The sequence below is a fragment of the Gymnogyps californianus genome, chromosome 19 (assembly GCF_018139145.2).
Source record: "Gymnogyps californianus isolate 813 chromosome 19, ASM1813914v2, whole genome shotgun sequence".
In the NCBI taxonomy this organism is placed as follows: Eukaryota; Metazoa; Chordata; class Aves; order Accipitriformes; family Cathartidae; genus Gymnogyps; species Gymnogyps californianus.
The window spans coordinates 11,715,935-11,735,660 of NC_059489.1; the positions used below are offsets into that span (position 1 = coordinate 11,715,935).

Below are 19,726 nucleotides of genomic sequence, written 5' to 3' on the forward strand. Positions count from 1 at the left end.
CAGAGCATCGCCACAGCTGGAGACCTCGGCCACTCCTAGGTACCGTACAGCGGGTGATCGTGATGGCTATTGGATACCAAAGGGTCTTCAAATAACCCATTAGTTGATCCTTGGATCTATCCTCAGCGATAAGTCTCTGTTTAGTTTCCTCTATGATAACTGTCTTGTTCAACGTAAGCTGAGAATACGTATTTTTGGGGATGGGGAGTTAATTTCCAGCATTTCTGTTGATTAGTTTCTTTCAAGTTTGATGTTCCCATGACGTGCTTTGGAAGCAGCAGATGTCAGCAGCTGGAAGGCAGTTTGGTGTCTCTGATTTCTTCAGCCAACGGGGCAGAAAGAAGCTGGGGGGCACTGGGTGCCGCCCGCCCGCCCGCACCTACACTCCTCTTGTTTTATATCCACGTGTGCGATTTTTTTGTTGTGTTTTGTTTTGTTTTCTCCCGGAATACGAGGTGCCAACCTGACAGCCCCACAGCCGCGATTGCCGTCCCTCCCGTCCCCCCCAGCCCGCCCCAACAGCGTGCCTTTCCTCCCGCCGTCCCCGTCGCCGGTCCCTGCCCGCCCCAGCTCTACACAAAGCAGCATGCACAGTCAGTCTCTCCCTCTCGCGCGCTCCGTTGCCTTCTCCTCCTTTAGGCTTTCTTACACTTCCCCTTCTTCTCCCGCTGCTGGAACTTCCTGAGCCGCCGAGCCCACGTATCCCGCCACTGTATCACCAGGCTGGTTTTGTCCGCAATGATGCCGCTCTGGTCGGGAGAGTCCTCGTTGTTGCCCAGCAGCAAATACTTCTTCATGGGCTTGATTTTGGGGCACTTACACGCTATGTCCTTGGAGTGGATCCACAGGGTCTGGTCTCCGCGCCGTATCCGGTTGCTCCCTTGTTTGTAGACGGAGATGATGTTGACTGTGAACTTCCACCAGTCAGCATTTTTTTCCGCTTTCAGGATGTGGATCTGGACAGCTGGAAAAAAAAAAAACAAAACCACGGGGCAAGAGAGGAAAAGATGTTACGATTTGAGCTGGCGAGAAGAAAGTGAATTTCAAGTCTTACCTAATAGGCTGTGTGAGGAAAAGGGATTTTGTCTCCCGAGCCCTGGCTGGGGGACAGCAACCAAGGGTGGTGGTTGCACAAAAACTACCTGTGTCCCCAGGCCATCTGCCATGAGCAAGAGTAGCCAGTGCTGGCAGCAGAGGGTCTCAGCAAAGGTACTAAGACCACCGTAGGCTTGGGAGATGCTCTCCAGCTCTGCTGCCACAAAGATGGCCCCACTGAGCATGGGCATGGTTACCCAAGGACCGTGGGGGCTGCAGGACCCCCGGGAGGGGAGGACAGTCTGGGAGCAGCGGTACGCCAGGAACCTTGGCACTCCTTGCGCTAGGAGCCCTGGGAATGACACAGGGCTACCCAGAGCGGTGGTGGAGAGCGGGTACCTCATCTCCCAGGACATGGTTGTGAAGCAAGCACAGACCGAGCAGTTCCCCAGAGCTGTTGGTGCAGCAACATCTGCCGCAGCGCCTGTGAGCTCTTAAAGCGATCAAAAAAATCTTTAAAAACCAGGTGGATTCGTGTACACTGGACCCTGCCTTTTCCCCTGAAGCAGCAAGCACAGAGAAAATTAACAAACCCAGGGGCAGAAAATTAACAAACCCTGGGCGCGGGGCAGAGGCTCTGCGCACAAGGCGTGCGTTGCAGTGGGCAGGGCAGGGAGGTGCCAGTCCCCGCTGGCAGTGCCAAGGCCCCAGGCTGCACCGTAGGACCTGGGATGAGCTTTCTTCCTGACCCACGCGTCCAGAGAGCAGCACAGCCAGCCAGAGGATGGGTTTCTGCATGAGCCTCCAGCCCCTCTGCTCTCCCTTCCTCGCTGGGTGGGCAACTTGGCGCATCTGCACCAAGACCCTAAGGCAGCCCCGGGTTTTAAGAGAAGATGAGCCAAAATCTGGAGCAAAACACTGGGACTGGCTCATACCTCCGAGCACTTGGCATCTGGAGGTAGGAAAGACCTGTTAGAGCCTCCAGCATGTCTGCCCGGGGCCAGTGCAAGGAGACAGCTTTCCATGAGCGCCCGGCCTTGGAGCAGGACACTGAACGGGTTCAAACCTATGAAAGGGTTTGGAAACAGGGAGGTTCGCTGTTCACGTGTTTCTAGGAGATGTTCCTGAGTCAAGATTGTTCATTGCTTGCTGTGGAAGAAGACATTGCTGGTAAAAAACATGGGTGAAGGAGTGAGCGTAGGGCTCAGTGATCGTAAGGAGAGGTCAGTGGCAGCATCCAACGTGACTTCTGGGTCTGGCAGACTCACTTGAGCATCCCTTTAAATACTGAATAGCAACATCGGGCTTCAAGGGGATATCTTGGTGTGCAGCAGCCTGGCAAGCCAGGTGTCCTGGCAGATAACTGGGAGATAACAAGCTCCCAAAGCAAGACTGAGATGTGAGGACAACTGTGATCCGTAAGCAAGATGAGGATGTTTTCCAGTCCCATGGCTGATGTGTAGCCCATCTGTAGCCGTATGGACTGAGAAAACCTGGTGAGGACTCAGCCCTCCACCACTCCACCCCTTGCTCTTTCCTGAAACACGGTTCATACGTTACACTGTCCCTGCACCCACCAGCATCTGTGCAGGAGCGGTGGCCCGTGGTCCCGTAGGGCCGGAGTGAAGAGGTGGCTTGGCATCATGATCTGGATGGGAGAAGACTGTGAGGATGCCCGCAAAGGTGCTGCTGAGCTGGGATGGTGATGGACACCAGCACGCTCAAGGGTAAGGCCCTGCTCATGGCTGATTTCAGAAGCCCCTGGAGCTGCCACAGTTTTGTCCTGTGGGGCAGCCCTGGGCTGCAGCCCAGGTGGCCCTGAGCAGGCAATGGTGACCTCTGCCAGCCCTCCTCCTCCTCCTCCTCCTCCTCCATGAGGCTGCTTCCTTGGGCACCTCGCCCATACTGGACCACATCCCTGCCTCCTGGCCATCCTACAGCGGGCGCTGCTGTGCCCTTCCCAGGTGACATCTGTAGAATCGGGTTCAAACCACAGGGAAGGATGGAGACCTGTGTGGGAAAGGCAGAGTTTGGCCCCACAGCATGGCAAGGAAGAGGAGATACAAGCTTGGAGGCAGCTCCTGCCATGCCGGTGGGCTTCTTCCCAACAGCGGTCCATCACGGTGCAGGGCCGGCAGAGGAGGATGGGAGCAGCAGCAGTCGGCCGAGATCGCATCCTCCAGGGAGGCTGAACACATTCCTCCTGGCTAAAAATCAGCTTCCAGGAAAATATCTTCCCCAGGAAGTGACTACCCGGCCCTCCGGGGTTTGTGTGCTGACTGTGGGATGAGGAGTCCCCACCAGCAGAGACAGAGGGAAAAACCCAGGTGGTGATGCCAGCCCTGGCCGGGAGAGCAGGCACGGGCCGGCGGCTCCACGCAGGCTGGCGCAGTCCAACCACAAAGTGCTTTTTGACCAAATCTTTGAGCTTTTCTCTTTTTTTTGCCCCGTTCCCCTCCGTGCCCTGTGAGCTATAACCCCCTGCCCATCCACCTGCCTGTCTCAGCCATCTGGCCAGTCCCCAGCGGGTCCGATCTTGCTTGTATAAATTAACAGGGAGAAGAAACCTCAAAAAAACCCAGGCAAAATTCTCCCATTTGCTTTGTAACAACCCAATTTTACCCCCTTGGATTAGTGGTGGCGGAGCATCACCCTCTCTTTAAAACCACGATGTGCAAACTGATTTCAAGCTATGGAAGGAAGCAGGGCTCTGCAGCCCAGCAAGGCTTTTTAACACGTTGCAAAATATATGGTTTTTTTTTTTTTTTTTTTTCAGAGCATGTCATGGATGCCAGATGCTTTCATTAAAAAAAAAAAAAAAAAAGAAAAAAAACAACCCTAAGCTCTGACCGTGTATTTCCCAGTCTGGTGTGAAGGTAACAAAATGTGAAGATTAGCCAATTTTTATTTTTTGGAAACAAATCTTTCCAAAAAAGCTTAAACCTTTGACCTGCCTGGGTCCACACTGACAAAATGGAGAAAATGAATGAAAAGGAACCGGAGAGAGGTGGTTACAGGAAACTGCTCTAAAATACACAGTCTGTATTTTTTTGATGTCAAGGCCCCCGTCTCTTTTTTTTTTTCCCCTTTTATTAATGAAGTGGAAGGAGTGAAAGCTTCGGTGAAGGCTTGGCTGGCACGGCCACAGCTGCCTTCACTGACAGCGAGTTTTCTGCCCATAACTTTGCATCCAGGACGTGCGGTTTCCCCTGAGCCTGGTTTCAGAGCCCAAGTTTGGCGATGACTTGCCTGGGTATTTCGGAGGTGGGGTGGGGTCTCCAGCATCTCCCAAGGGACACGAGACGTGCGGAGATGCAGAGAGGTGCCAGGAGGAATTCTTGGAAGCACCTAAGCTGGCTGCCCTGGGTGAATCCCTGGAGATTTAGGCACTCGTTTCTCATGAAAGAGAAGGTTTCAGTTCCTTCGTGATTTTGGAGGGGGACTCAGCTCTGCCCCACCACTCCAAAGCTGGCTTTGGTGCTCGGTGTTGTCCTTCACCTGCCGTTTCCTAGGGCAAAGCTTGGCTTTGCCTGTGCCGTGGTGAACTGCTCTCCCTTTGCTGATGTACCCACTGAACCCCAGTAGTGAGGCTGACTGTGCTCAGGACTGTCCCTGTCACTGCATCCCTGCAAAAACATCCCTGAAATTGTCTATGGGACAACCAGACGAAAGGATGTAACAGGGGACGATGGTTATTCAGGTGGGCGGCGGAGGTGATACTCCCCTGGCTGTGGTCCCCCCGGAGTGGATGGTGACCCGGAGGGGGAGAACAAAATCAAATGAGCCGCAGCTTTCACGGCACTGCCGCTCCAGCCAGGGCCGGTGACACCGGTTTCCAGCGAGGGTGGGCTCCAGGCCAGGTCCTGAGCCCGGCGGTGCCTTGGGGCTGCCTGTGGCTTGTGCCCGCTCCTCCCCGTGCTTTGCAAATGGTGGGCAGCCGAGCCCTGCGGGTAATCCGGGGCTGGCTGCACCCCCCACGTACCCCCACAGCACCGGGGATTTTTCTCCTGGTTCGCTATTCTGCGCCCTGCTCTGCTCCGCTCCCCGTCAGCCCCAAGGGAGCCCTCGGTCAACCAAACGGGCACGGAGAGCTGGGGGACAGGGGCTCGAGGGGCGAGGGGAAGATGCTCGGTCCTGGTGAGTGCCCGGGGCTGCCCCGTTAACCGCATCCCACCTGACACCGAAGCTGCTGAACCACAAATCCCGCCTGGATGGTGCCTTACAAGTCACACCAGCCCAAGGGATGCATTCAAGTGTCTCGCCACGTTATGCTTCTTTCTAAGAAAAAGGTGGCTGCATGGTCCCCGGGCTGCGGGAGGGGGTGGAGGGTCCCTGGTCCCCTCCTGCATCCCCCGGCGCAGGGTGCTGGGCAGTGCTACCCCCGGCTACCCCGTGATACTGCCCAGCTCCTTGAAGCTTGGCTGGGAGCCTCCAGCCACAAGAAAGACCTGAAGGCTTGATGTTGCAGATGAAAGCAGAGGGGTGGATGATTTGATGTTAACGAAAACAAAAACCAACCCCAAACCCTCGAAGCAACATGTTTGAGGGCAGCTGCGTAAAGGCTTAAATAAAAGCAGCGCCTCGCAGCATTCAGAGACCATGAGTCAGGGGCCCAAAAATCATGAGATTGCCATGAAAAGAGTGAGGCTGGAAAAAAAAATATTTTTTTTTGTTGTTTTTTTAATTTACTTTTGTGGTTTGTGATAAATCTCCTGATTCCAAGGTTTCCCCTGCCAAAGCTGACCTAGGACTGGGCTACATGGACAAACCTATGCATCCTGCGCGCTAACCTGCCTGTGGGAGCTGGAGCTTTGTGGAGCTTCCAGCGATGGGGAGCATCGCTGCGCTGGCCCCAGGGAAAGATCCCATGGGACCATGGCAGTGGCAGCGGGAGCAGAGCGGTTTGCTGGGAGAGACAAGAGGGTCTTTACTATGGACAGATGGAAATGGGTGCGTGGGACAGCGGTTGTGGATGCAGGCGTCCCAGCCTGAGCCGGGGCTTTCCGAAGGCTCGGGTCCCTTCTCGCCACACAAGCAGAGCGGAGCCCGTGTGGATTTTACTCCAGCCAGCAGCAAAAGGTGACCCTGACACCATTAGGATTTGGGAATGGAAAGGGCTGGCTCCTCACTGGAGCAAAGGGTTAAAATGGAATTTTTTTCTCCCTTTTTTTTATTTTTAATTTATTTGGCGGCGGCTTTGCCTGCCTCCGGTTGCCAATTTCCTACCGGTTTAATATTGGAGATTTATGACCCCTAATCCCAGCTGGCCTGGGTGCGCCCTGGCCGGGCACGGTTCCTCCCCACGGTGCTGGGGGACTCCTCGCTGCCCCAGCTCGCTTCCTCGGGACCCCGTTACAGGGAGGGATTGCCCAGCACTTCCCCACTCCAGGAACAGGATTTCTCCACCTCCCAGGGCAGTGGAAGGGGCTGTAAGCCGGGGGCGAGCCAGGACGGTGCTTCCCCCCACCTTGGGTTTTTCTGTGGATTCAGGTTTTTTTCTGCCCCCCCCCCCCTCCTTTCAAGCTGCCTTTCGAAAACATATTTTGCTTTTTTCCACCAGCCCCTGCCAAGCCTCTCTCGACAAAGGGGGTGACTAAGTGAAGTCTCCGCGAAAGGAAGGATTTTTTTTACTTTTTTTTTTTCCAAGAAAGGGCAAAGTGAGCAGATGATCTCACCTTTCAGACGAGGATCCGGCTCCTCGTCCCCATCCCCTCCCCGATGCTGCGCTGGGGACACGGAGAGGGTGCGCGGACAATGGCTGGGACCACGGTGCCAGTACCCAGCAAAACGCTCCGGCATTATCTGCGCAGGATCGGGCCCCGCTGCAGTGCGGGGAGCTCAGGGTCAGGGGGAAAATGGAGATTAAAAAGCTCCGGGATTCCTTTACCGCAGCCGCCCATCCCACTCGGATGAACCACACCACACAGACAGCGGAAAAAGCCCCAAAGATCGGGCTGAAGCGGCGGCACCCGAGCGAGCGAGGGATGCTCCTGCATCACCTGGAGCAGCATCACCTGCTCTAATAAAATAATCCCCTCTCCTTTTGGGCCATGGGGGAATCTCCATCCTCAGCGGGGCTCAGCAGGGATCCCCCCCACTGCTTCCCCAGGCTAATTTTAACTGCCCCAAACCCAGCGAACTCCCTCCTCTACCCCTGGTTTTCTGGGAGCCGAGCAACCCCTGCACTCCACCAGGCAGCCAAAATAAACCCAGGAAAAGCTTTTCTGCTTCTGTTCTTGCCTGCCCCCCTCCCGAAATCTCCCAGCCTGCCCTCCCCGCGCCCTGTTTCACTCCAAATATTTGCACCAAAACCCATCTCGAGGGAAAGAGCCCAATTTAACATAAAAAGAAAAAAAAAAACCCCACAAACCCAACAAAAACAAACAGATAAGAAAAATAAATAAGGGAAAATATCCCCTTTGAATCGCTGAATGAAACGGGGAGCTAAAAAGCCCCATTGAGAAGCGCGGGGTGGATGATAGCTTCCCGATTGAGCCCGCGGGAGAAGTAACTCTGTTCAAGCTAATTAGGGCCTTTTAGGACATTCAGCCCAGCGATGCCAGCGTAACGGTGAGGAAAAGAGCCTCCTAATTGGCTTCCTGCTGGGGTGTCAGTCCCAAAGTCTTTATTATCCCTCCCTGCACCTTTTCAACCCTTTCTTCCTTCCCTGGCCCTGTCGAAAGCGTGGGCTGCCCTGGCACGGCCGGGCTGTGCTGCGGCATCGCTTCCCCTGCCGCCTCGCCAGGCTGGTTTGCCCTTGAAAAAGCAAATTTGCCGCGGCTGCGGGGCTGCCTGGGGCCGTGGGGCTGGTTGGGGACCCCCCCCAGGGCCAGGAGGGCTCGGGTGGGAGCACCCCGGTTCCCGCACTGGGACTGCCTGCGCCCGCTCGCCCTGAACCCGCCCTGGTAAATGGCTCTGGCTCACTTGTGCTTTTGCAGAAGTGATGCTGCGTGATAAAAGAGAAAAGAAAAGCTCTTTCCAACACCCCTATTCATTGCTCCGGGGGTATCTCCTGCCTGAGATGGCTCTTGAGCTGCCTTCATCTCCTCAGGGTCTGTTGAAGCCCGCGAGCCCACATTACAGCCTCAAACAAAACCAAGCGTGAGCTTTCACCCGAACCCCCAAGAAACATCTCCCCGGCAAGATCGGACAAGCCAAGGAGCGAAACCACGCTGGGGCTGCCCCTCGAGCAAAGACCAGGCGCTGCCGCCACCAAAATGTCGCAACCCTCGCCCTGAGAGTTGCAGGGAAAGATAACGCTGCTCGGCTGGAAGCGTGCTTCAAGGGGGATGCACGTGCCCTTTTTTCCTCCCTACCATCCTCCGAACGGCCGGGGCCAATTTGGATCACGACAGGTCCAAGTTTCCTGCAATCAAGTGGCTGCTTTCTCCCCCTCTTCAGAAAGCAAATGCTCCAGCGTGAGCTCAGCCCTTAGAAGATGCTGGAGAAGCTGGGTGGGAAAACGAAGGGATGCACGTGCCACGTGTGGGAAATGCGTTTGTAGCTTATTAGCCAGCAGAGAATCCACCCGCGAGAAACCCCACAGCTTTAATAGCCCAGTGCTCAGCCCCGCTCCCCTCTTTAATAACATCATGTTCTAGCAGTGACTTTCTCACATGCTATTAAACCCTTTTCTCTAAGGGAAAAGGTGTGCTTTGGACCTTTCCAACATTTGATGAACCTCTGGCAGCTCCTCCGAGCATGGCCAGACCTCGGCACGGCCTTGCTGGTTGGGGACCACAAGTGCACCCCAGCCCTGGCAGCTCGTCCTTGCCAAGGGATGCTCTCCGCAACCATTTTGCCACATGGACAATGGAAGAATAAATGGGAATGCAAATAAAACATTTGCCTCCAAGCCGTATTCCTTTCCCTGAGCTCGTGGGGAGGTGCCAGAGCACAAAGCCAGCGCGGAGCATCCCTTGGCCGGCCCTGACGGGAAGCGCCTTGTCCGGGGATGGGCTGTTACATGGGAATTCGTTCTGCTCTCGCAAACACTTCCCAGACATGCTGAGCTGCTGCTGTGAGCGTGTTCGAAGGAGGGAGGAGGTATCTCCACTCCTGGATGCTTTGATGCAGATAGGATGGGAGTTTTTTTCTTTGGTAGTTTGGTGAAAATATATACATATATGTATATACACACACACAGAGATACATATATACGCGTGCATATGCATATATACATATATTTTATGTATTCTTCTACTGTGGAGGGGAAGGGCTGGCAGACACCAGGGCAACCACAGCCCCAGCGGATGCTAAACCCTGTCCTGCAGCACCTTGTAATTCCCTGCTTGTTCAGAAGTTTGAAGGCTCAGCCCAAAGCCAGGCTCACCCGCGCACAGCCCGCTCCCCATCCCTGCGTCAAACCCGAAGGCTCCCGTTTGGTCCCTCCTGCAGACACTTTACTCCCCCTCACTACAGTCTATGGGGAGTGAGATAATTTCCAGCCCCTACATATGTTTAGCAGCATTTCTAAACATCCCTTGGCACAGAGCACCCGTATTTAACCAGCTCTACCTGATTTTTCCAGGTCAGTCCCATTCCTGACCCTCAGCTTATCCCAACAGTGTCGGCATGGCTGGCGAAAGAGGGCAATCCTCTGGGCAGGCGGGACTGAAGCGGAGCCATCCCTCCCCGCCTGCCCGTGTCGGAGCGGCTCGGTGCCGGTGGGCGATGGCCGAGCCGGGGTGGAGAGGGGCTGCAGAGCCCCGGGGAGGGCTTCAAGGAGTTTCTTGGTGTGGCCTGAAGAAACTCCCCTCCCAGAGTCACCCTGGACACCTCCTGCACGGACCCACTGGCAACCACGTTGGGAATGGACCCACATGAAACATAACCCCAGGAGCAGAGAGGTGAGGCGGGAGCTCGGGACATGCCTGCTCCAAGCTGCTGCTCTGAGCCAGAGCTGTGGAAGGATGCTCAGGACCTTGAGTACCAGCAAGGATGGGGATCCCACAGCCTCCCTGGCTTGTCCCAGGGCTGCACCACCCTCTGAATTTGTCTGGGAATTACAGGGGGGATGGATCCGGATGATGGGGAACTGCCTGCTGCTTGTCCCCACAGCAAAGCACAATTTTTAAAAGCTGCTGCAGGTAACAGCACAGTGAGAAGAGACAGGGCACGGTGTCATCGTAACCTAGAAAACACCGTGGGATGAGGACACCACGGACCCTGATTTGGGGGTTGTCTCAGCATCTGCAGGGGAACTCAGATTTTCCAAGTAAAACATTGCATCGCTGCTCTGCCACGCATCGCTACCCGGGGCTTCCTCTCCAAACCCGGCAAAAACCATACCCCAAATTGCACACACCCCAGCACGGGCGGCTGCCGCAAAGCAGAGCCAGGCTGCCTGGCCCCGGCTGCGGTTGGGACCCAGCCGGCAACCTGCCCCTGGGCTGGGTGGGCTTGGGGACACCCCGGGAGGGCGATGCTCCCGCTCTGCTTCCCTTTGCAACCGCTCGTCCCTGGGAAGCAGCGGGCCCGAGAGGGGCGACTCACCATAGTCTTTCTTACAGTACTTCTTCATGTTGATCTTCAGTTTCCCCTTGGAGGCTTTGCAGTATGAGTCACAATCTGCACAGGAGAGAGGGGGAGGGCAAGAAAACATTAACAAAACAAATTAGCCTTAAAATGAATAAAAGACTGGGGGAAGGGGGGGGACGGCTCAAAGCTGCAGCCTGCCATGAATAAGCAGCGTGCCTGTGATATCCATCTGCCAGGCCCCGATTGGGTCGTCTAAGGGGGCATTCAGAAAAACCTTCCTTTCTAAAGAAAGCTTTTCACAAAGGAAACCATCCTCCCGCCCGCCTCCCCCAGCCCGGCTTCCCTGGGCTGCCTCTGTCTTCCTGGGAGACCCCGGGGGCCTCCCTTATTGTGCCACCCAGAGCTTTTGAGAGCCACACAAATTCCCCCTGTTCTCCAGCTCCCAACTGGAGCCTGCCCGGAGCCCACAGAGGCCCCATTGTCACCCCTAACCCGGGCCGGTGTCAGCCTTTGGCATTCATTGCCGAGAGATTCGGGCTGGGGTCACCCTCCGACAATGCGGGTCAGAGAGGAAATTAGCAGCCCATGAAGCATTAGCAAAGCCTTTTGGTGTCCACTCTACTGAAGTGTGCAAATAAAATACCCCAGTAGGAACATTTCATTTCTAATGGGCCCCCACTGCTGGGACACGCTGGCTTCGCTCGGGCGGCGCAGCGGCCGGTGCGGCGGGCAGGCAGGAGTGCTGGCACGACAGCCTGGCAGCGCCGGCGGGGCTGGAGCCGGGCCGCGGTCCCGGGGCGGCTGCGGGGATGCTGAGCCCTGCTCCGGTAGCTGCTGCTCCCTGGGCACCTGCTCCCGTGCGGGATGCGGCTGGAGGGCATCACGCGGTCGGATGGCACCGTGCGGTCGGTGCCCTCCAGCCACTGCTGGGAACATCCCAGTGGCACCACAGCCAGGCAATGCTACAGTGGCTGGAGATGTGCCACCCCATGCCAGCTCCCAGAATTGGGGCTGGCTCATGGACCTGCTGTCCGTGCACATCCCATGTCTCCTCAGCACCCATGGGTGCTAGAGAGAGGCCCCCAGCACCATGGAAACCCCGTATTTGGGGGAAAATGGGACACATCTGGCTGCAGTGGGAGGCCTTGGTACAGCGATAGTCCTTGGACATCACCTCTCCCAACTGCCCATCGTTCCTGCACAGCCACCATTGGAGATCAGGTGTGAAACCTGCTGAAACGCCACAGCGGGGCCCCGGGGCTCTGCGAGCAGGGTGAGGTGCTGGGAAGGTGCGGGACACTGCTGGTACCCCATGGCCAGCGGACAAGGGGTACCCATGTCACATCGTGCCCCAGGCCACATTGGCGGTGCCAGACCAGAACCACACTTGCCCGTGCAACACCCCACACTCTCCAGCGGACCATGACCTGAAACCCTGGGGGAGCAGCTGTGCAGCATCCCCCTCTGTGTCCGCCTTTAGCACGGCTGTGTCACACACCAGGGTGGCATGTGCCACAGCCTCAGCAGGGCTTGAGGCCCCATTTCTTACGTACTGCAAGAGCCCTCGCAAGAAGCAGTTCCTTCCTAGAGAAGCTGACACTAAGCAGGCTGGGAGGGGAAACCGAGGCACAGAGTTGGGAGGTGGCCGCACAGCTATAGCAGCTGCAGCATTTCCTGGCGATAGCTCTGTTTGCAGCTCTGCTGCGTACACGGGGGCTGTGGTATGCAGTCAGCTTTGGGACAGGGCCATGCTGGAGGAGGTGGTCTCCAGTGGTGGATGCTCAGAGCCAGCCCAGGCAAGGAGGGCACCGAGGTCTGCAGGCACGGTGCACTGGGTGCTCTGCGCCCTCTCAGCTCGCCAGCCTCAGTGCAGGAGGTGTCCCTGGAGTGGGAGGTGGCTTCAGAAACATGGGGAGCTTCCTCAGGTGGAGAGGAGATGCTCCAGGAGGTCTCATGGACCCCAAATCCAACCTTCCCCATTGGCAGCAGAGCCAAACCCAGCCTGAGCCAAGCAGCAGCTTCTTTTTCAGCTTGAGTGGGGGAACCAGCAAGAGAAGGAAACCCAGAGAGCTGAACACCCACACATCCCACGATCATCAGGTACCACTTCAGTACCAACACCTCTGATCCATGTGTGCCCCAGCCCCTCTCAACACGGCCAGGCAGAGAGTCACCTCATCCCAGCACCATCCTCCTTCCCCCCTGCTGCCTGCTGCTCCCATTCCTCAGGACAGGATGGGATGGGATGGGAGCAGCCACAGTAATATATGGCTTCGTGCTCTTTCAGTATGACCTAGCCAGGGCCAAAAGTGAAAGCTATGATATGAAATGGGGCACCTTCCTCCTCCAAAAGTCCCAGCTGAGATCTCTGCCCAGCTACAACCTGGCCAAAGCCCTTAGAAACCCAGGAGCTGACCTGATGACTGAGGGGTTCCAGCAGCCAATGCCTCCCCTTTGCTTTTCTCATCTGACACGACCCTGAACATCAAGTAAAACTTGAAATGCACTGAGAAAAGAGTGGATATCCCATAAAAACTGTAGTTCAGATGATAGAGATTCACTAGCAAAGTCCCAGCCATGCCTACGTGGCAGGATGCCACCATGCAGTGGGACACTGCTGCCTGGTGTCACTGAGCCCAGGGAACAGAAATATTCCTGATCCAACTCACTGGTAAGGTGTTCCTGGCCACAAACATTGAAGGAAAAGTCTATAAGGGAAATAAATGTGCATGCAGCGACCTAACAGCCCAGTGATGCTTTCCCTCACGTGTTGGTGGAGCAGGGGACTGACAAGAGACAGGCCATCGGGCTGCTTCACCAGGCAGCTGGCACGATTCTGCTCAACCACAGATTGCTGATGTTTTCAGGACACCAACGTGGTTATGATAAACACGATGATGGTTCTCCTCTGGCACAAAAATCCTGGAGCTCTATAGATATTTATCACTGCTGTTACATCTCAGCCCCTTGCAGAAGCTGAACTGCAGAAGAGGCTGATGCAAGGGCAGGCAGGGAGCAAGCAACCGAGCGGGGACAACGCTCGGGAGCTCTGGCTGCAGATCTCTCCTCCCCCGGCCAGACCTAAGTCAGACAAACAGATGCTGGGGAGCAGCTGGCTCTGAGCACTAGTGGTGGGCAGGGGTGGACAGCAGCTCCAGCCCGCGTGCCCCGTGGCTCGGCCCCAGCATCTGCAAGAGGGTCTCCACCAGCCAGACTGGCAGAGCCCACCGAGAGCAGATCCTCCTCCAGCCCCACAGCACTGCTTCTGGCATCCAGCCCCAAGAAATAGCAATCAGATAGAAACCATTGCTCTGGACTTCAGTCCAGACCACTCACAAGAACAACCCCAAGTTTCTTCAGCAACCTCTCCCCACAGAAACATTCCTAACCACATCTGAGCTTCCCAATCCTTACACTACTACCATGATATTTCCACTCTGCCTGAGATTACAGACCTGCTAGAAACCCATCCCAGCACTGTTTCCAGCCAGGGAGGCTGTGGGGTGACGGAGCACCACCCAGCTGCCCCCCAAGCCCTGCAGGACAGCACCCCAAGCCTCTCCTTGCTCCCAGGGTGCAAACCTGGAACCAGGCAGCTCAAGACACCCAGCTACAGCCCAGGTCCGACCCTGCTAACACAACCCTCGTTCTGCCTTCCCTTTCTCTTTCTTTTTCTCCCAAGCCCACGGGCTGTGCCAGAGCCTCAGCTGGTTTGAATTGAACTTGGGGTGGCCAGAGCCAGCTGGTGTAAATCAGTGCAAACCACCAGATGCCAGGGCTGATTTACGTGGGTGGGGGATTTGCCCTGGTTCATTTCCTTTGTCTCCTACGTGGAGAGCTCTCCTGCCTCCTGGGTGACTTGGAGGTCCTCCAGGGCCTCTTTGGGAGGGCAAATGAAATTTCTCAGAGCAAAGCATTGAGTTTGTGTTTGCTGGTAAGCAGTGCTACGTATGTGGGGTGATGCTGCAAGATCACTGCTTGGTTAGGCAAAGTGCACGGAGGGGATGCTACAGGATGTTATTTCAATGCTGCCTGATGCCTAGAAAAGATCCTGCTTTTGTCCATCAGGTGACATTTCAGCAGTTTGGGCTCTGGGGCAAGGATGCTGAGCTGCTGGTCCCTTAATGGAAGGTGATAGCAGAGCCAAGCTCAAAGGCTGGAGAAGGGATGGAAGGAAGGGGCAGCAGGCTGAAATGGGAGGAAAGGATTGATTTGGAGCCTGGAGTGCCCTGAATGCTGTTTCAGTGACTTGTGCATGTGTACAGGAGATGATACACATGTGATGTGAGACTCTTGCAGAATTTGTCCCCAAATTCTTCTGTTACAAACTTACAGAGTCCCAAGGCACGTGTTGCTTGTCCTGGCTGCATGAGAGGCTCCCTGTCCTGCAGGTCCTTCTCGCCCATCTCCGTGAGGTGGCAGAGGATCAGCCTGGGGTAACCTGCCCTTGGAAGGTGATGCCAGAGTCTCACCCAAAGGCCAGGCTGAGAATAAAAGGAGGCTGCCTGAAGAAGTGAAGCCCCCTTGGGATGGGCAACAGCCTGGAACCTGAAGCATGGGGTGGTAAGTGTCCAGGTCCTGTCCACCCAGGCCCTACAGGCATGATGGGGGGTCACCACTTGGCTCTGCCCTACAGGACTGGTGGATGGGGTCAACTCTCTGCCCCATCGTGTTGCACACAGATGTCCCCTGCACACGGGGGTGCAGAACAAGGGTTGGTCCTCACCCTGATGCTGTCCTCACCCTGCTCCTCCTCCTGGGCAGACCTGCCCTCTCAGCCTGCCTGGCCCCAGGCAGGGCTTGCCTGCCCTCAACAGACCCTGAAACCTTTCCGAGTCCCTCCTAGCCTGCATTTGGCCTGGCCATCCCCCTTCTGAAGGACTCAAACCACCCTGGCTACAGCACCATGGTGCGGGAGAAATGGAGTGATGATATCCGAACGCCCTCCTCCCCCTGCTCCCAACGCTTTCCTCCCCGCGTTTGCTCAGCTGCACAAATACTTCAGTGCAAATCCCCATTTCAGAGATGCAAACCCAAAGCGCAACCAGACCCCGGTGCTTTTTTTTTTTTTTTCATCACCGCATCCTAACGCGCCGCGACCCGCAGGGGGAACATCCTACACCTCCCTGCCGAGTCCCCCGGGCTAGGAGCCACCGGCCGCTTCCCTGCGGGAAAGCACAAACTTTCCGCGTTTCCCGGATAAACAGAGCGGGAGGGGATCTGGGAAGAGGCGGTTGGCGCTACTTGTTCACAGAGGGCTGGGAGCAGGTGGCGGGCGGCTGTTTCGTGTCCATTGCAGCTTAGTAAAATGTGTCAGCATAGCATTCAGCAGCTTTGCAGCTCAGCCCATCCCCTTGATATAACTAATTCTCTGGCTGAGCAAAGAGTTTTCACAGCTAAACACCTTCTTTGTTTTGCTTAATTTTTTTTTTTTTTGCAAAGGTTGCATTTTTAATTTTTTTTTTTTTTTTTAATTTCTTCATTTTGGGGGGTTGCTTGAGCAGGGCTGGGGCTGCTAGCATGAGACTGATAGCTGTGGGAAGCTGGGGCCCTGGTCACCCCACGCTTTGCCTGGTCATCCCACTCCTGCCGGAGCGCTGATGCTTTTGGTGTTGGGCAGGACGGAGGTGCCGGCAGCCAGAGCTCAGGGCGCTGAGCGGTGTTGCTGAGAAGACGCTGCACGAGACTGTGTCTTGCTGCGCTTGCAGTTCCAAAATGAGCTTTAAGCCTCTGCAAAAGCCACATGTCGGTAACGGAAATTAAAGGCCCCTTGATTCTGACATGATAGAACGATTAAAGCCACATTTCTTGGCCTGGGTACCTAACTCGAAATGCAGATATAGGGCTTAGATCCCCAAGGGGATTCAGATTTCTAATCCCAATTTATGCAGCTAAATTCCTATTGATTTCCCCCAGGTAGGGCCCTAAATACCTTTGTGGGCTGAGATCCAAAGCGGAGGTGTCGTGGCTTAGAAGGGGAGACCCAGCCTTGACAGTTTGGCTGCAGCATTTCGGGTGGTGAAGGGTGCTTGCCTGCTTTCTCTCTGCGTGCTCCCGAGGGGCTGCGCTTCTTGCTGGGGTTCTGCGGGTGGGGGCCTGGGTGTCCCCATCTCCTGTTTGCACTGGGTGGGATGTGCAGCCAGACTGAGCTGCAAAATGAAGGTGCAGGTCCAAATGTCAAATCCTAAATCCGTAAGCCCACCACTGGAGAGACCGGGACTGAGAAAATGGGAGTGGGGGCCTGCTTGGGGTCCCAGATACCCCCAGAGCTGGCCAGTTCAGATCAATGGGGCTGTTTTGATTCGCTCTAATGCACGGAGAGCATGGTGGTGAACAGCTTTCACCTCCTTTCCTTTTTCTCTTCCTCCCCAGCATTATTGGTCAGAAATCCTCCATCGGGCGCTGCTCGTGGGCTGCGGCATCCCTGCATGGAGCCGGTGCACGAGCTGCCCCTTGCGATGGGGCTGTGGGAGTGGGCAGCGGTGACCGTGGGGGAACACAGCAGCATCCAGGTCCCCACCAGCTCTGGGCAAATCTGTGCTTGGAAATGCCGGCTCCGGTGCAGAACAGCTAAACTTCTCCTCCGCAGACATCTCCAAACCTGTGCTCCAGCGCTTGCATTGCTGCTTCTTCTGGCTTTCTAACAGCTCCTGAAGTTGCAGCGGGGGCTCTGCCCCACCTGAGGGATGGGACTTTCGGCTTGGTGCTGCAAAACCTGCATGAGTGCCCATGGGGAGAAAGGTGAATGTCTCGCTGCTGCATTTCTGTGAGCTCTGATATCACAGCATGCTGAAGATGGACCCAGGCAAACCCTTCCTTCATCAGGAGTCGGGGAATCCCAGCTCTCGGCCGCGGTCCGTGCTCAGGCCTCGCAGCTGAGCCAACAGTGCTCTCAACCAAAGCCCTGACGTGGGTGCTGTCTGCATCAAGTCAAGATGTTCCCTGAGCTCATCCAACAACAACAAAACTATTCCAGGTGCTCCAAAGAACTGCTACAGCCTGTAGTCCTGTGGGACATGCAGGACAACGTGTACAACAACCTACAACTCCACGGGTCTGCAGAGCTTCGTGCTGCCCCATCCCCATGGGACTGAGCGCTCCTCCAGACTGTTCAGACTGTGGAAATAAACCTCCAACCCCTTTACAGGCATCAACCCAACATCTTCAGCTTGTGGTTGGGAGCACGGAGGAAAAGCACATGGAGCAGAAAGGGTGTGCGTGGGGGGAGCCAGCCTTTGGAGAGGGCAGGGGCAGAAACATCGTGTTTCTGCTCTGTGGTTGAGCATGGGCTCAGCTGGGTGCTTGATGGGCATGAAAACATTTCTGTAAGCCATCTCAAAACATCCCAAAGGCAGTTGGAAGCCATGCTCCCAGGCGACACAGGGGATAAAATGCAATCCACCACTGCCCAGCACCAGGACAGGAGATGACGACCCTGTGCCAGGGTTGACCTGCAGCAGTTATGGCAGGGATGCCTTTGGCTCTTGGACTTCTGGACATTTCACCAGATGACCATGAAATCCTGTTTTGCTTCCCACAGCACTGAAGCTGCCCCTTGCTTCCATCCCAAAGAATTATTTTAACATCTCCTCCATCAGTCTCAGGGAATGACTGTTACAGTCATTTCAGAGAGTGCCAGCTCTGCTGGCCAAACATGCTTGCTCCAAGCTTCTAGCTCTTGACCTTTGCTGACCATGTGTCCCAAGGGGGGGCATGCTCTGGAGTAGCCCTCTCCTTGCACAGGGAGCATGGATGGGTTTCTCCCTGTGGGATGAGTGGCAGGGGCTGCAACGTAGCTGGCTTGCAGAACGCACGTTGTCTGCGAGGGATTGATGCTGTAATTTAATTTGGGCTGGACTCCAGTGGGAGTCTTTGTCTCAGAGCAGGCTTCTTTAATATAAAAGCAAACTTAAGGCAGAGAATCCCTCCCAGGTTATTCACTTTAGCAGTGGGATCGCTTCTCCTGCACTCTGCTGCACCCTCAGCAGCCCCCCTTCCCCGGTGTGGCCATTGAACGGAGCAGGGGAGTCTGTTATGACTGAACTGGCTCTTCTTCCCCCCACCTGGCAATGACCAAGCTATCATGCAGGATGCCCTTTGCAAATATAAAGTGCAAATTAGTGCTCTCCATTTTGGGGCCGGCTGCAGGACAGCCGGTGCCTCTGGCTGGGTGGCCTTGGCCATCTCTCCAGCATGGCCGGGAGCTGGTATGGGGAGGCACATAGTTTGGAAGCCTTGGACCTGGGATGAGCTGGGACTGGGCTGCTCAAGTCATGCACGTTGTGTGATCTGCAAAATGGTCCCCAGGCTTGAAACAGTCCCTTCCTCAGCCTGTGGACGGGGAGCCCGAGGGCCTGGGTCTGCTCCCAGAGGGTCTGTGCAAAGTCCTGGTGCAAAGCAAGCCTCTGGCATGGGGTTGCATTTAACCACGCAGCCGTGTGGCTTTGTTGTGTGTCCTTGGTCCCCTCTTAAGCTGGCCCAGGGCAGTCAGCCTAGGAGCAGCGGTCCCCACAGCGTGCCCTGGGAAAAGGAGCTGGCAGGGATTTGTCCCACCAGCTGAGACCCAGCCCCGTCAGCTCGTGGGGCAGCCTCGGAGAGGGTCTGTGACCAGCCTGCTCTACGTGTAAAGGCAGAGGCACCTGCTCAGGCACCGGAGCATCTTCTGGTCTCCAAAGCAGGCTGAGGAGCACTTCGCACCAGCATATGTGTGTGTAGGGTGCTGAGGCCAGCCCTGCCCCATAATGAGCACAGCCACTACGGCAGCGAGCTGTGCCAGCCCCATCCGGGCAGAAAAAGCGTGGTGAGTTATTTTGACTTTTTTTTTTTTGATGTTCTGTAGACCCTAACATTTCCCTGGGACGCTGTTGAAACCCCTGGCAATAGATATACAAAATCTTTCCTGCAGGACAGGGCCAGGACTCCCTGGGCCCACCTGGCAGGAGTATCCTAACCCCTGCCTGCAGCCCTGCCTGCCCCCAGCGTTGCACACCACGGCCTGGGCCACTGGCAGGTCGCTGGCCGCAATGTATCTTCACAAGACAGCAGGTTTCAAAGACATCCTCAGGCAGCGGCCAGGCTGCTCTGTGCCTCAACTGGGGACTTGTTGTGCGATGCTGGGGGAAAGGATGGCTAAAACCCACCCGTGCAGCAGGCCAGGCAGCCCCCTGCAAGGGGAGAGCCGGGTCCGCAGCCCCGCAGGCATCTCCAGTGA

At 56.0% G+C, this 19,726-nt stretch overlaps 1 protein-coding gene and 1 long non-coding RNA gene across 2 annotated transcripts in view; one reads left to right on the forward strand and one right to left on the reverse strand.

The window, feature by feature from the left end:
• Positions 1-571: 571 nt before the first annotated feature.
• NTN1 (netrin 1) overlaps positions 572-19,726 on the reverse strand; it is a 105,147-nt gene continuing 85,992 nt past the window's right edge. Inside the window, exons 5-6 of the mRNA XM_050908415.1 lie at positions 10,531-10,605; positions 572-964 (exon numbers count right to left, since the gene is read on the reverse strand). Coding sequence (XP_050764372.1) covers positions 636-964; positions 10,531-10,605 — 404 coding nt within the window. The 3' untranslated portion in view covers positions 572-635. The remainder of the gene's footprint in view (positions 965-10,530; positions 10,606-19,726) is intronic.
• Positions 14,383-17,943, forward strand: LOC127024018 (uncharacterized). Its single transcript, XR_007767511.1, has 3 exons — positions 14,383-14,449; positions 14,851-15,078; positions 16,888-17,943. It is a non-coding gene; the product is annotated as an uncharacterized LOC127024018 (long non-coding RNA).